General features: G+C 33.9%; 1 protein-coding gene across 10 annotated transcripts in view; it reads right to left on the bottom strand.

The window, feature by feature from the left end:
- The window catches only part of LOC106873463 (voltage-dependent L-type calcium channel subunit beta-1), a 303,996-nt gene that overhangs the window by 102,857 nt on the left and 186,238 nt on the right, over positions 1-14,901 (bottom strand). Inside the window, exon 1 of one of the 10 annotated variants that reach the window (XM_014920840.2) lies at positions 7,318-7,706. The exons of the other annotated variants lie outside the window; for them this stretch is intronic. Within the exon in view, the coding sequence (XP_014776326.1) occupies positions 7,318-7,383 (66 nt within the window). The 5' untranslated portion in view covers positions 7,384-7,706. Of the gene's footprint in view, positions 1-7,317; positions 7,707-14,901 lie in introns of those variants that run through there. 10 annotated transcript variants of the gene reach the window in all.

Raw genomic sequence — 14,901 nt, 5'->3', positions numbered from 1 at the left:
GTGTGTGTGTGTGTGTGTGTGTGTGTGTGTGTGTGTGTGTGTGTGTGTGCGTGTGTGTGTGTGTGTGTGTGTGTAAGGCATAATATTTATAAATAAATAGTGTGGTATAAGGTCTTTAGAAATCTGAGTGAACAAACTAAGTAATAAAAGAAAAATGCAGTTCACTGTGTGTTCAAAAATTTCTTATTCCAAAAATTTCATGATCAAAGATATAAGAAATTTTCTGGAAGATGTGAATGAAAATACTGGTAATTTAATCTCATATTTTTAAGGAGAGAAAAAAATAATATGTTGTTTTGATTTGAAAAGTGTAAGCAGTGCTCTTTCATTTAATACACATTTTTGTTTTATATTTTTATTTTTCCAGAGAATTGCAATTTATCTTATTCACAGTATCTTTGAGGTTTTGTTAAATCACAGATGAATGATATATAATAATAGATAAGTGAATGTTTACAGCATGCATCAACTCAACTTTCTAAATTCCATTTTGGGGATTTTAATATTTAAGGATTCAAAATAAATAAATAAAATCCATAGCAAGTTAAGAGAAAAATAAATAGATACACATGTATCTGTATTAATAATTCTCATATTCTTGCTATTGTGCATTTATGTATGTGAAACAAGTTTACCCTTGAATATTTCAATCATATAAATTATAAGAGCATAAGATGCTGGTGATGGAGTTACTGCTGTCACAGGATGGAGTCATTTGAAGCAGTGATGGTCTTGTTGGTCATAATATAGGTCTTTATTTATTTGCAAGATATATGCTGAGAATGGATGTCAAATGATGATGATGATATATATATCTTGTGAAGGCATATGGTTTAGTGATTAGGCTGTTGCACTTATAATCGCTAGATCATGAATTCGATTCCAAGACCAGGCAGTGTGTTGTGTTCTTGAACAAAATCCTTCATTTCATGTTGCTCCAGGCCCCCTTTCAATTAACAGAGAATGTTGACCCGCTTGCCTAGCCACCAGGGTGGCATCATTCAAAATCTAAAATGATGTGATGCAAAGTGCATTGTGACCAGTGATGTGTAATAACATCTGATAGTCTAGTCAGTCATGCGATCATATATATATATATATATATATATATCCAATATATTTCCATAACTGAAGAAATGTTCACTGTATAAATAATCTTTGATTTACAACAAATAAAATCTAATATCCAAAATGTCTTGCAACATTTGAAGCAAACTAAGAAGGAATTATCAGTATAAGTATATCAGCTGATTAGCTAGCTCTCTAAATTCAGATATTTTTAGGAATTATTAACATTGGTGTTTATATTTTCATGGCTGGATGGTATAAAGGCAACCACTGAAATGCATGTGAGAGTAATACATGTATAAATAATAAGCTTTGCAAAAAGAAGCATATCACTGCATCTGCAGAACAGGACTCATGAATTTCTTTGTATCATTCATATTTTATAAAGTCAACTAACCTATTTTAGCTTACATCCTCACTCTCTCTCTTCCATCCCTATATTTATATGTATGTGTGTGTATTTATTTTACACTTAGACTGTAATATAGATTCAGTTTATACTCCATCCCCACTATCATTTTATGTCCATTTTTTTTTTACCAAGCTTGCATTAGTTGAATAGGTCTTCACTAACAGTTTGTTACTGTGTGTTATAATATTTTGCCATCTCCTTTGCAAAGTTCAGCATCCTGAGGTCAATCTTCACCATTCCTTCCCCTGTCTTCCATAATTTTTCCTTTCTGTTAGATTTTCCCACTTGGATTGCTTGGGACTTCCTTGACACAACTGTAATATTTTATAAACATCAAATGTCCACACCAGTGCAATCTCTAATCTTGCACGTTGCTTCTGATTCCTCTTATACCCAGTTCATGCTCACCAATATTACGCTACCCAAAGGTAGCAAACTAGCACAACCATTAGCATGCCAGGCAAAATGCTCAACAGCATTTCATCCATCTTTACATTCTGAGTTCAAACTCTGCTGAGGTTAACTTTGCCTTTCAAAATAAGTCAATAAAATAAGTATCAGTTGAGCACTGGAGTTGATTTAATCAGCTCACCTCCTTCCTTGAAATTGCTAGCCTTGTGCCAAAATCTGAAAGCAATTTTACACTACACAGTAAAGCATGGATGCCTCATTCTTTTCACACATCTTCCACATTCAAAGCCCATGTTTCACTACAATGCAATATCACACTTCATACATATGTGACTTACAGTTTACACTTCATTCAAAAAGAGGATTCTTTTGTTGCTAGCAGAGATAGTTACATTTCACTGAACTTTTACTACCTTATTCTTACTCTGGTTATTTTTCAGATCAGCTCCTATCCAGTGCAAATTAGGTTATCAAAGTTACAGAAGTTATCAACAACCTTTAGAGAAGCCTTCTAGGCATTTGAAACATTTATTTCATAGTTACTCCTACTTGTAAGTATTCCTGCACACCAACTACATATGAAGTTGCCCATACTATAAGTGCCTACTTTAGATCCTATCCATAGTACAGAATTTCTTCCTCCATCCTTTCTGTAAATTGAGCAGGCCACTTTCCATATAGCAACAGAGTTTTGTATCATTTCTACTTGACCAAAACTTTTTGTGCTTGTTAGATTTAGTTTTGGACCTCTTGATTCAAGGCCCTGCTTCTATGTTTTGAATATGTCCTCTAATTCTTTGACCAAGTAGGTTATCAGCATTAAAACAGGTTCCCTGAAAAGCTGGTCTTAAAATGCTCTATTATGGCTTGGAGGACTCCAAAGAACAATTTGCTGATAGGAGTCTGACATATTTGCACAGCTCTCACAAGTCACTTATTCACACCTATTTTTCTCAGTGATCAACAAACTACAGGGTGTGAAACCTTGACAAAGACCTATTCCAGGTCAAAGAATCCTATCTGCAGTAGCTTGCTCTTGGCTAAGAACTCTTCTGACATAAAAAGTCGTCAGTAGTTCCTCATCCTGGTACAAACATAAACCGAATTTAATCATAGCTAATTTTTTCCATTATTTGTTCTTCTTGTAAGTTTCATAACTTGGTCCATCAAATTCAGGCTTCTGTGGTTACTTCTTTGAACCTATGTCTGACTGAGGGAAGAATCTTTCAAATTATTTTGTGTCTTTGGGACTAGCTAACTTTTACTCTGGTGTCACTAATTCCTAGTTTACATTATATGATACATTCTTCACTTGAAGACTTAGTATTCACAACAGTATGTAAGTCTATTTGGTTTGTGTGTTCACCTGAGTGGTTCAATAGCTGAAGTCATTGTCGCAAATGGTCAAGTTATTTGTAATATGAAACTCTAAGAACCTTGATTTCACATCAATCTATGTACCACAATCATAGCCTCCATGTACATCAAGCTAGCCTTTAAAGTGTTGCCCAACATATTCATTATAGTCACCGGATGTGATAACAAGGTTGTCTGCATGAAGACTTTGTAGAAATGTCCTTTTTGCTTATCTGTTAGTTCTGATTGTGGAACATATGCAAAGATCACTGGTTCTGCTACCATGTTGCATATAGCTAGTATAAACTTAATATTCTGACATGCCTTCTGACTATAATTAGTTTGTCCATTTGTCTGCCAACAGTATGCCTACTCCAGTTTCCTCTGTGCTATTAACCACCCTTAAGAATTTATACTTGTTTTCCTCATTTGCGAGGAGTCTGACTGAGACCCTCCTCCACCTTAACACTTGTATACACTACACATCTATTCATCAGTGCTCCGAAATCACAACAATCTCTCCAAATTTACCTTTCAGAATGCCAGCATTGATTTGTACTTGATAATAAGTAAAACGTTTCCACTGGTGAGTAGATTATTTAATATCATTCTCCTATGCCTAAAAAGAAGATTTTACCACCCGGCCACCTAACTAATGTACACAGCTCTAATATGGCGAATGTTAACCTTGTATATGTAATTAGGGAGTTTCAGTGTATTTGTAACTATCATGATTTTAGCATTTCCTTCTATCGCCAACCACTTTACAGTAGGGACTGAATGCAATTTAAGATATCACCAGTAAGACAGAGACAATCTACCAGTATTAAAGTGTCCTTTCAATACTGTCTCAGTTTTTACTCAGAGTTGCTGCAATCCTAGACAGGTTGTCTTTATTTCAATTTGTACAGCCAACTTCTCCTTTGTGTAATTTTGAATAGTATAGGATTTGTTTGAAGGAACCAACTTTCTAGATAGTTGCCTTCATTATAACTATTAAGCATCATTTTTCCCTGACATAAGCAGGGTGAACAGAGGACTTTACCTACTAGAGGTATTCAGATTGGCAACCCAAGGCTACTGAGAATGAAGGATTGTGTTACCAATCGTGAGGAAAGGTGTGACTATAGCTATGGCAAGGAGGATCAGGAAAGTAATTTCATAAAGGTTATACACATGATCTAGTGGGGGGGGGGGGGTAGGCACAGCAATGAAATGGAAGAAGGAAGGTTTTGCTAATAATTTGATGCAACTGCGCATAAAAGTTGTCTGTGTTATGTTCTGATTGTTGCTAATTCATCAACTTTATTACTGGTGCCTCAAGCAATCAGAAACATCTCTATTTCTCATACTTTATCTCCAGAAGGTAGCAGAATAGATCACCCACTAACTGATAATTTGTTTCAAGGGGTTATTTCTCATTGCAAGTATCAAACTAAGGAAGGATAGTTGACTGTATTTATCTTTTGTGGATGGCAGAACTGGTAGAGAAAAATCTTTGCAGTATTTAGTTATGTTCTGATTTCAAATATTGCCAATATTGATTCTGCTTTTCATGCTTTCATTCAGTGATGTACTGGAGTTGATCTAATTAACAAATCCCATCCATAAAAATTTGTAGCATTGTGCCTATGTTAGAAATCATTATATAACATTTAAGCATGTGTTATGTGTGTGAGAGAGAGGGAGGGAGAATGAGAGAGATAGAAAGAGAGAGTGAGTGTGTGCATGCTTGCATGCATACATGTATGTGTGTATGTGTATGCGCGCCCGCGTGTGTTTTTACAGTAAATATAGTATTAGATCCTTATGAGTATGCAATGCTGAATACTAATCCAAATGGCTGTTTCACTCATGGAAAAATCAACAGTTATAAACTCAAATTAAAATTTACTTGGATTCTCATATGCAGTTGTAGTATGAGTCTAATGATAGACTGAATATAACATAAATACACATAGATTCTAGATTCTACATATTTCCATGCGAGTGCATATTGAACACTAATATTTTTGTAAGTGCTTGTTGTCATTTTATTCGCCAGAAGATACTGCATCAACTGGAACTTTTCCTATTGTCAAAATATTAAATAACAGACATACTGTCTCTCACGTGATGTGTGTGTATAGTCTAAGCCAAAACATTAAAGTTAACTGTCAATGTTTTTCTTGTAGAAGTTTACTAAATAAATAAATATTTGTGTGTATGTATGTATGTATGTATGTATGTATGTATGTATGTACATGTGTGTATGTATATGTGTGTGTGTGTATGTATGTATGTGTATGTATGTATGTATGTGTGTATGTATTTGTGTATGTATGTATATATGTATGTATGTATGTATGTATGTATGTATATAGGACCAGGCAGCATACTGAGATCCTTAGAAAGACACTTCAGTCTACTCAGCTGAAATGGGTATCAGTTGAATGATGAAGTGAAGGCCTCTCTCTCTCTCTCTCTCTCTCTCTCTCTCTCTCTAGTTATCACATTATGGATGTTCTGTGAGGTTAATGGGAGAACCAAGTGGGTGTTTATGTCAACTCGTGACTACATACATCATGTAAAACAATTGATGAAAACATGGTACATGCAGCCAAGTCATAATTACTTTTGAGTAACAGCTGTAAAAAAATACTTAGGTATGGCACAAGAGTTTTCAACTTTTAAATTACATTCCTTTGCATTCTGAAATTAAATACCACTATAATGTTTCTATTTGTTTTGTCCTTTTGAGGTTTATAAAATTAAGGAACACACAAGTTCTGGAATCAACTCAGATGATTAACCACCTTCCCTATAATTGTATGGGCCTTGTGTTCATATAACAAATCATTATCTAGGTATTTTAAAATGAGAAGACTCACTTACCTGAAAGCAATATGGTAAAATGAAATAATGCTAATGACTTTTACGAAGTTTGAAAAGTGAAATAATTTTATACATCTCAAGCTGAGAATTTTAAACTAAATGGCTCTATTAGAAATCAAGATAGTGTAATTAATTTATATTAAAAATTATAATGTTTCTGTCCAGTTCTAACTGTTCCCAAAGATCTGGTACATTCATCGTTCATAATTATTAAAAACTTAGATGTAACTAAATCATTTACATATCTATATATCTATAAACACACACATACACACACACACACACATACATGAAAGTAACTACAATCTAAATAGTGTATAAAGCATGTCTTTTGGACCCTTAACTAAAACAGTGGTTCTCAAATTGACAAATACCAGGTTCCTCCCCAAAAAATATTAGGAAATTTTTTGGCACCTCTTCCCCACTATTTATTAACAAGAAAACAAAATAGATGATCCATATAATTCTTCTTCCTTCACTAAGGTGTTTGACAAGTTTAAAAAGTTGGAGAGAATGTTAACTTTATTAAAATGGGCAATTTGACCTCACCCACCCCACTCTACCCTTTTCAACTAACTTAGTCCCACCATAAGAAACACAGAACTAAACTACATAGTTTGTGAACAACTGAAACAGTCCGTTCTTTTCTCTGTTCAATACCAAAAAAGTTACTGTACACTTTGGGACATCCTACACTTATTTACATTTTACACAGATAGTTAAATACATTCTGTTGTAAAGTAACTTTTCCACAACTGTCCAATTTTCTCCAATCACAAAACAATCAACATACACACACACTTTCTATATCTCTCTCTCTCTCTCTCTCTCTCTCTATATATATATATATATATATATATATACACACACACACATATATATATATATATATATAGCTTAGTACACTATCACTGGCACCAGTAACAAACATCATTACCACTAGCAACCTACTACCAGTACCATTGCTACTGCTGCTGCTACTACTACTACTAATCTATCAAAAGAGCAACTGTAACAGTTATCAATGTTATTATTATCTCAATACCAATAGTTTCTCCACCATAAGGAAAAACATTAATAAAAGTTTTATGCTGAAAAGCAGCATTAGTAGGCTGCTGCTGCTGCCACTGCTACTACTGTTGTTGCTGCTGGCTAGATGAATAGTTGTTACATAAGACATAAAAATATTAACTTACCAGGGACCCTGCCATATTATCCAAGAGATTCTGCTGACTTGGGTATTCACTTTCTGACATAACCATACTCAGTAGAATGTTCACAAAAGTAAAGCCTTAACCAGAAACTTGACTCATAAGTACCATGACTCTGAGAAAGCAGTGACTATATATATAAACTGAAGTGGGATAGTATTAGGAGTGGTGTACACACATGCACACATGCACACATACATGCACCCATGCACACACATCCACACTCAAAAACTGGACTGTCTAGAGCAATTAGAGATGGTAGATAGGCTACATTTTAAAGACCGTATAGACACTCCTGTATTCACACTGCGGAACTCCCCATGTAGTAGTAATAGTCAGAAGAGTTTTATTGATTTTTCCCAATTTGGAATAGTTAACAATGAACTAGTAGTGTATGGCTGTATCACGAAAGTCAATTGCAGCCGATCAACAACAATACTAACAACAACAGAAACAGCTGCAACAGTATTAGTAACAGCAATAGAAGGGGTTTCTGAAAACATATACCCAATAACAACTACTTGAACTTCATGGAATATCATAAAGGTACCAAGCAGTTTTGTACGAGGGTTTTATTTATTTTTTTGTTTTTGTTCTAATGCTTTCTTCCCTTTTATGGTGGATATGTGATATGTGTTACAATATCCACAAGTGATTGGTAACAGGATGGAGTATTGATATTTGAAACCTAGACCTTGTTATTGACTGGACATTTCTTAGTAAGTTAGTTTCCATCTGTAACAGTAGCAACAGTAGTATTACTTGTAGTAATAGTGGTATTAGTGGTAGTAGATGTGGCTAACTATTGTGTACTTTAGCAGGACTGGAGTGCACTCCATCAGGATCGATTACTAAACAAAACCAAGACAATTCATTCATTGGAAATTGAACACAAAACAGCCTATACAAATTCAAATCCTGCGCATATGGCGTATAAAGATTACATCAACTGAATGAAGTCATCTTGTTTACCCATAATGAGGTTTCTAAGAAGCAGTCAGTTCATTGTGTGACTCATAGGCAAAATTGGTAAATATGAAGAAAGAAAAGGAAGGAGGAAGAAAAAGAGTAAGAAGAGGAGTTAAACTTTTATATTAGAAATACAAAATATTTTAGTATTCACCATTGACATTTTATACTTAATATGAAAAGTTAATGGATATAAAAACTCAAGAAATTATACCTTGAAATATTTCAGCTGTGCTCAGGCATTTTCTGAAAGTTAATCATAACTGTACAGTATAGTTCAGCCAACCATCACTCATGAGCAAGTGTGCCTTTTGCTAATATGTACCATGCTTTTGCTAATTGTTTTAGGTACCAACATAGTCACAAACAGATATAGACACCCTTTCAGTTCCCTCACCCACAGGTATTCAGAATGTGACAGTAGAAGGGAGAGAGAGTATTGCATCAGCACCCAGCTAATATCCATTTGCAGCTGAGCATACAGGAGATTCGTAAAATGAAGTGCTTTGCTCAAGAACACAACATACTATCGGATCTAGGAATTGAACTCACAATCTTTATGCTCATGAGTCAAACATTAGGCTATATGCCTTCAAAATCATAATAAATAAAGATATAAATACAATATATTTATCATATTAGAGAAAGAATATATTTTGCTTCAAAATAAAGTTCAGGAATATATGTGGAGATGGAGTTAAATTGACGTACTAACCTCATTGCTTAATCCTTAATCATTTATATCAGCTTAACTTTCTTAAACAGTTTTCATTCACTAACTTTACAGGATTTATGAATGCTTATTATTTACTTGTTCTATTCACCCATTCTAAATATGGGCCTCTTTCACTAGTTCCCTGCCTTATGTACAATACTTGGTACCCTTAAATTCCTGGTTTATAACTTAATGATAAGTATCTAGACCTGTTTTACTTAACGAAAAGATCAATAAGATGCTTTCTGGTGGGTGGTGGGGTACAAAGTTAATCTTTTCACTGATTAAATTTTATATTATTAATATATATTTGATATATATATTTCATATTTAAAGAGAAAGTTTTAGTTTTCAGATGAAAAGAAGATCAACTTACCAAGATAAGAAAATCTATCAACTCCTAAAAATCAGGATATTGCAGGATATGAATTTTGCATGGAAGTTAGAATATTTTACTCTACCAGAACACTACGAGAATCTTAAAATTAAGCATGTGACTAGAGTTTTAATAATACCATACACCTGGTTTTAATAAACTTAAAGTGTTGAGTTCAAATCTATCATGAGCAAAACTTGAAATTAGGCTGGCTACTGATCCAGAGGACAATCTGTACCTTGATTATTGAAACAAGAACATCTTCTAATTTTCCGTATTTAGTGACAATGGCTTTATAGCAACAGTGATTAGAAATAAATAAGATACATAAGTAAGTTTTCGTTATTTTTGAGTAGATAAATGGTAGTAGATTATGGATCTGGTAGAGTAATGGACTAATACTTTGTAGTGCTAAGTTATGCCCACATACAGTCTGAGTTTAAATCACAAGGTTGATTTTCAGTCTTCTGGGATCAATAAAATAAAGACTGGAGAAATAGTGAGGTTAATTAAATCTCTGCAGTCTTCCCTCAAGTTTATAGTATTGTACCTATATTAGACATCCTCAACACGAAAGATTCAGTAGGGGTCCTTATTTACTAAACAAATATGATTAGTGGATCTACCCCTCAATTTCAACATTAGAGCATCCAGTTGTTTGATCAGCTGAACAACCTACTCATAGAGCTAGAGTAGAAAATGGTTGAGTATTCCACAGATAGAATCAGTATGACACATGTTTAACAAAGCCAGACCTTTGAATTACAGGCACAGTACATCAGATAGGTTTCCATAGAGTTTTTACTGTTTCCATATATCCTAATTCACCCACAAGGTTTGGAGGAATCTAAGAATATTGTAAATGCACTTGTCCAAGATGCTACAATGTGAAATCAATTCTGGGACTTCGTGGCTGCAGAGCAAATTTCATAACCATTCTGCCGTTCCTAGATCCACACAGTTAGAAACTTATAAATGCATTAAAAGAGGCTACATACTGCTGAGTCAATGATGTACTGAATGTTAGTGATTTTAGTCCTGTCACCAGTGTTGTGTTGTGTATACAACCAATATACTCAACACTCAGAAGCCCAGTTCACCAATATTTAAGTAGATTATACAACATATTAATATAATCTGCTGGTGCAAACTGTCATAGCTGAACACTACAAAACGGATGAATTTTTCATTAACTTGCAGAGTTGAATTAAAATCTTTCCATGAATGTAATAACAGCTTTTATAAAAAGGTGAGTTAGAGGCTCATACAGCAAGTAAATTTCATATAACATACAAATACTACAATAACTAGTGACATAAATTCCATCAATCCATTTGATAAATTTTATCTTACACAATACAAAATAACAACAACAAAAAATGTGCAATTATACTGTGAAATGTAAATGGAAAGATTAGTGACAAGTTCTTTAATATATTGGTTTCAAATTTTGGCACAAGACTAACAATTTCAGGGGCAGGGGTAAGTCAATTACATCAACCCCAATGCTCAACTAGTACTTATTTTATCTACTCCAAAAGGATGAAAGACAAAGTCAACCTCAACAGAATATAAGCTCAGAACATAAAGATGGGCGAAATATCATTAAGCATTTTGCCCAGTATGCTAACAATTCTGCCAGTTTTCCACATTGAGTTTTTTTTAATATATCGAGTTGTTGCAACTCCCATCTTTGAACAAATTAACTTGATAGAACCAACCTTACTCTGAGTTATAGTCACAGGAGGAACTGAACTCCATACTGCAAGCTAATGAACTACTTGTCAACTTTGCAATACTTTTGCTATTTGCAGAAGAAAGTTGTCCCTATTCTGTGTTACTATTTCTAGCTGAGTGGATTTAGCCATTTGATAAGGTGCCTTTAATCACAGACACACTGCAGTACCAGTGACAGACCTCTTGACTTGTTTGGCTTGTAGCCTATTTATTTGGTCACATGCACTCTCATAAATGTAGTCAGGACATTTTATATGATATGAGGTAAATATACTTCCTACAATACTTTATAAAAAAGAATTGCTAGTCAGACGTTGCTAGTTAATTCTAATAGCAAGTATTTAATACTTATGCTGCCCAAATAGCACTCTTTATATTGAAAATATACAGATATTTTTCTTTTCCACACAGCTTTCATTGATTTATCAATGTGAGTCATACACAACTGATGAACTAGAAACTTATAAAAAGTAATTTTATCAACATTAGTTATTGTATACTACTGACTAATGTTCATATGCTGAAATTATTACAATAGAATATAATAAGTTTCTGTCATAACATACAAATACTGGTACCAGTTTTCTATTCAGTGGTACACAAAATTTGTTAGGCTGAGGTAAATTAAGAATTATATTTCTTACTAACAAGAATCTTGCTTATCAGAATCTATGCTGATATTTATTTTCTATTGATTCTACTGATGCATTTGCATCAATATAATGATATAGTTTATGCTAGTTGATGTACAGTACCCTTACACTAAAAGAAGTAGTCAATGCTATAATTAATAATATTTCTCCAACCAGTAAAAAACTATTAATTCACTGATATTTACTTATTTACAATGATTATAATAGAAGACATACACCTTGTGAATATAAATCATCCTCAAATGCCTTACATATTCAAGACAACTTCATTATTGTCAATGCTATGATAAAATGCATCCACTACAATCTGTAAAACAGTTGGCAACCAAGCAAATATATAGGATTGAGAGAATCCTTTAACTTTAATCAATTACATGACAACCTCTTTAGTGTACCCAATATACTCTGAAAAGACAAACTAAAAAATGAAATGTATGAGTGAGACGTGATTTTCCAGCCTGTCCAGTGGGACAGTACCTCTATATAAGAACTGACTAGAACCATGATGGCTTGTCCAACCCATACCATCATGAAAGGTAGGCATAAAATGGTTATGGTAATGATGCTAATGAATAAGAACAAGGGTAAAAAAAAAGTACCCTATTTCACTTATTTTTTATCTTTTATCTTTTACTTGTTGCAGTCATTAGACTGCAGCCATGCTGGAGCAATGCCTTGAATGATTTTAGTCAAACAAACCGACCTCAGTACTTATTATTTTTTTGATTTTTTTGTACAGCCTGGTACTTATTCAGTCAGTCTCTTTTGCTGAACTATTAAGTTACAGGGACATAAACACACCAACACCAGTTGTTAAGTGGTGATGAGGGACAAACACATACACAAAGACACACAGACACATACACACACACAATGAGCTTTTTTCAGTTTTCGTCTACTAAATCTACTTACAAGGTTTTAGTCAGCCTGAGGCTATAGTAGAAGGCACTTGCCCAAGGTGGAACTTATCTTACATTTCAGAAAAGCATGAATGTCACATCTTCCAACTTTTCACCCCTTTAAACCTAAAGTTTTAAATCTAATGCAAGAAATTATCATGTCAGAAAATAGGATAAAATAAAATGGGAAGTGTAGGAAATCCATATATATATCCTCAGCCACACAATGTGCACATGCATGTGTGTGTGTGTGTGTGTGTATGCGTGTGTGTGACAGTGTAGTTAGATACAAATGGAATAGTTAGATTTTTTTCTGTTTCAATAAAGAGAAAGTTTTAAAGAATTTAAATATAAAGATTATTATTTGGTTGAGAAAAATCAAACAAAGTATTCTTTAGCAAATACATTCTAATTTCACAGAACATTTTCTTATATTTTCCATGCTATCATCATGTTTAAGATTGTTTGTTGGACATACCTGTTCTTAAAAATGAATTTTCAAATAAATCATAAACTAACATTTACTTTTACCATTTCCGTAGCGCTTTTAAGTCTTCAAACCTACTTTTCTTCAAGCAAATTGTCATGAAGCGCAATTACTTTTCTAGAGTGTCTTATTCCACACACATACACAAACACATATGACAGGCTTCTTACAGTTTCCATCTACCAAAGATGTTCACAAGACTATAGTAGAACCTGAGGTAGGAAAGCAAATTTCATAACCACAGAGTAGACTTAGCTTCTCAATAATAGCATACATGATTTATTCGTTAAAAGTATATCTCTTGGATTTTTGAGGTACTAAATGGGGATCATAGTGTCCCCTATATTCTCTGTTTCTTAATTCTTTCTTAAGTTGTTTGGTTCTTAATAGTGTAGTGTTAAATGAAAATTAAAAAAAAATTTAAAAAACCCCAAAACAGTACAACCAGCTATTATAGCCTTCACCCAATTACACAAATTCTTGCAATGTTACTGTACCAATAATGTGCAGCAGAGAACTGCACCACCTTATATCAGTTATTTGTTTAACTGGTTTGGTGCCAAAGTAACGTGATATGCACAGGTAAAGAGAAACAAAAGTTAAAATGGGGGAGGGGGACATGGTGGTGGTTGTGGTATGGTGGTGGTGGTGGTGGTGGTGGTGGTGGTGGTTCTAGTTTGGGTGGTGTTGGCAGCAGTGGTGGTAATGAACATTCTAACCCCAGCATACTTTTTCGTGCTACTATTTCTAAATTTCTGACAAGGTTATTTCTAGACTGAACTGTTTTACTATTTCATATGAATCAGTCTGTGAATCCTGTTGCTTTTAACCATTTATAACATCTGTGATAAGCAAGAGAAACCAAAGAAGTTCATTTATTTTTTCTCTACAATGCAGGTTATTAAACCCTCCCACCTATCCCCATCTAATCAGTGTATTTAAATATTAAATTAAAATTTCAGATGAGCCTACAAGAGAATGTGTACATTAAGCTGAAACTCTTTTGTTGACTCATCTGAAATATTGCTTGACCAGCTAGAAATAGAAACCAAATCAGCCCAAAATCACATCTTACTATTTTAAATAAGGTAAGACAGATGAGATGATGATTGTTATCTTAGAAACCCTTAAGACTGAGGTCATGCCTAGAATGATTTCTATCATGGCACAGGTATGGCTGTATGGTGCATGTGGGTTTGGGTTCAGTTTTACAAAACAACACCTTGGGCAAGTGTATTCTGCTATAGACCTGGCTTAACTAAAGCCTTATAAGTGTATTTGGTTGATGGAAATTGAAAGAAGTTCATTGTATATGTATGCCACAGAATCTCCCCCAAAATGTATATATATATATATATAGGCGTGGCTGTGTGGTTAGAAGCTTGCTTCCCAACCACATGGTTCCAGGTTCAGTCCCACTGTGTGGTACCTTGGGCAGGTGTTTTCTACTATAGCCTCAGGCTGACCAAAGTAAATTTGGTAGATGGAAACTGAAAGAAGTCCATTGTATATATATATATATATATATATATATATATAATAAAGTAAAGTTGTGGAATATCGTACGAGTGGAAATATATATGAAAGAAGGTTTGAAAATGCACCTATTTTCCAAAAATATCTATTTACTTAACCGGCTTCACCCCCCTTTCGTCATCTATTACTTTAATCCGGCTGGACCTGCGATTAACAATATATTATTTACTGAAGAAAATAATATATTGTTAATCGCA

The sequence above is a fragment of the Octopus bimaculoides genome, chromosome 2, assembly GCF_001194135.2.
Source record: "Octopus bimaculoides isolate UCB-OBI-ISO-001 chromosome 2, ASM119413v2, whole genome shotgun sequence".
Lineage (NCBI taxonomy): Eukaryota > Metazoa > Mollusca > Cephalopoda > Octopoda > Octopodidae > Octopus > Octopus bimaculoides.
This window is presented reverse-complemented; position numbering and strand designations above follow the sequence as displayed.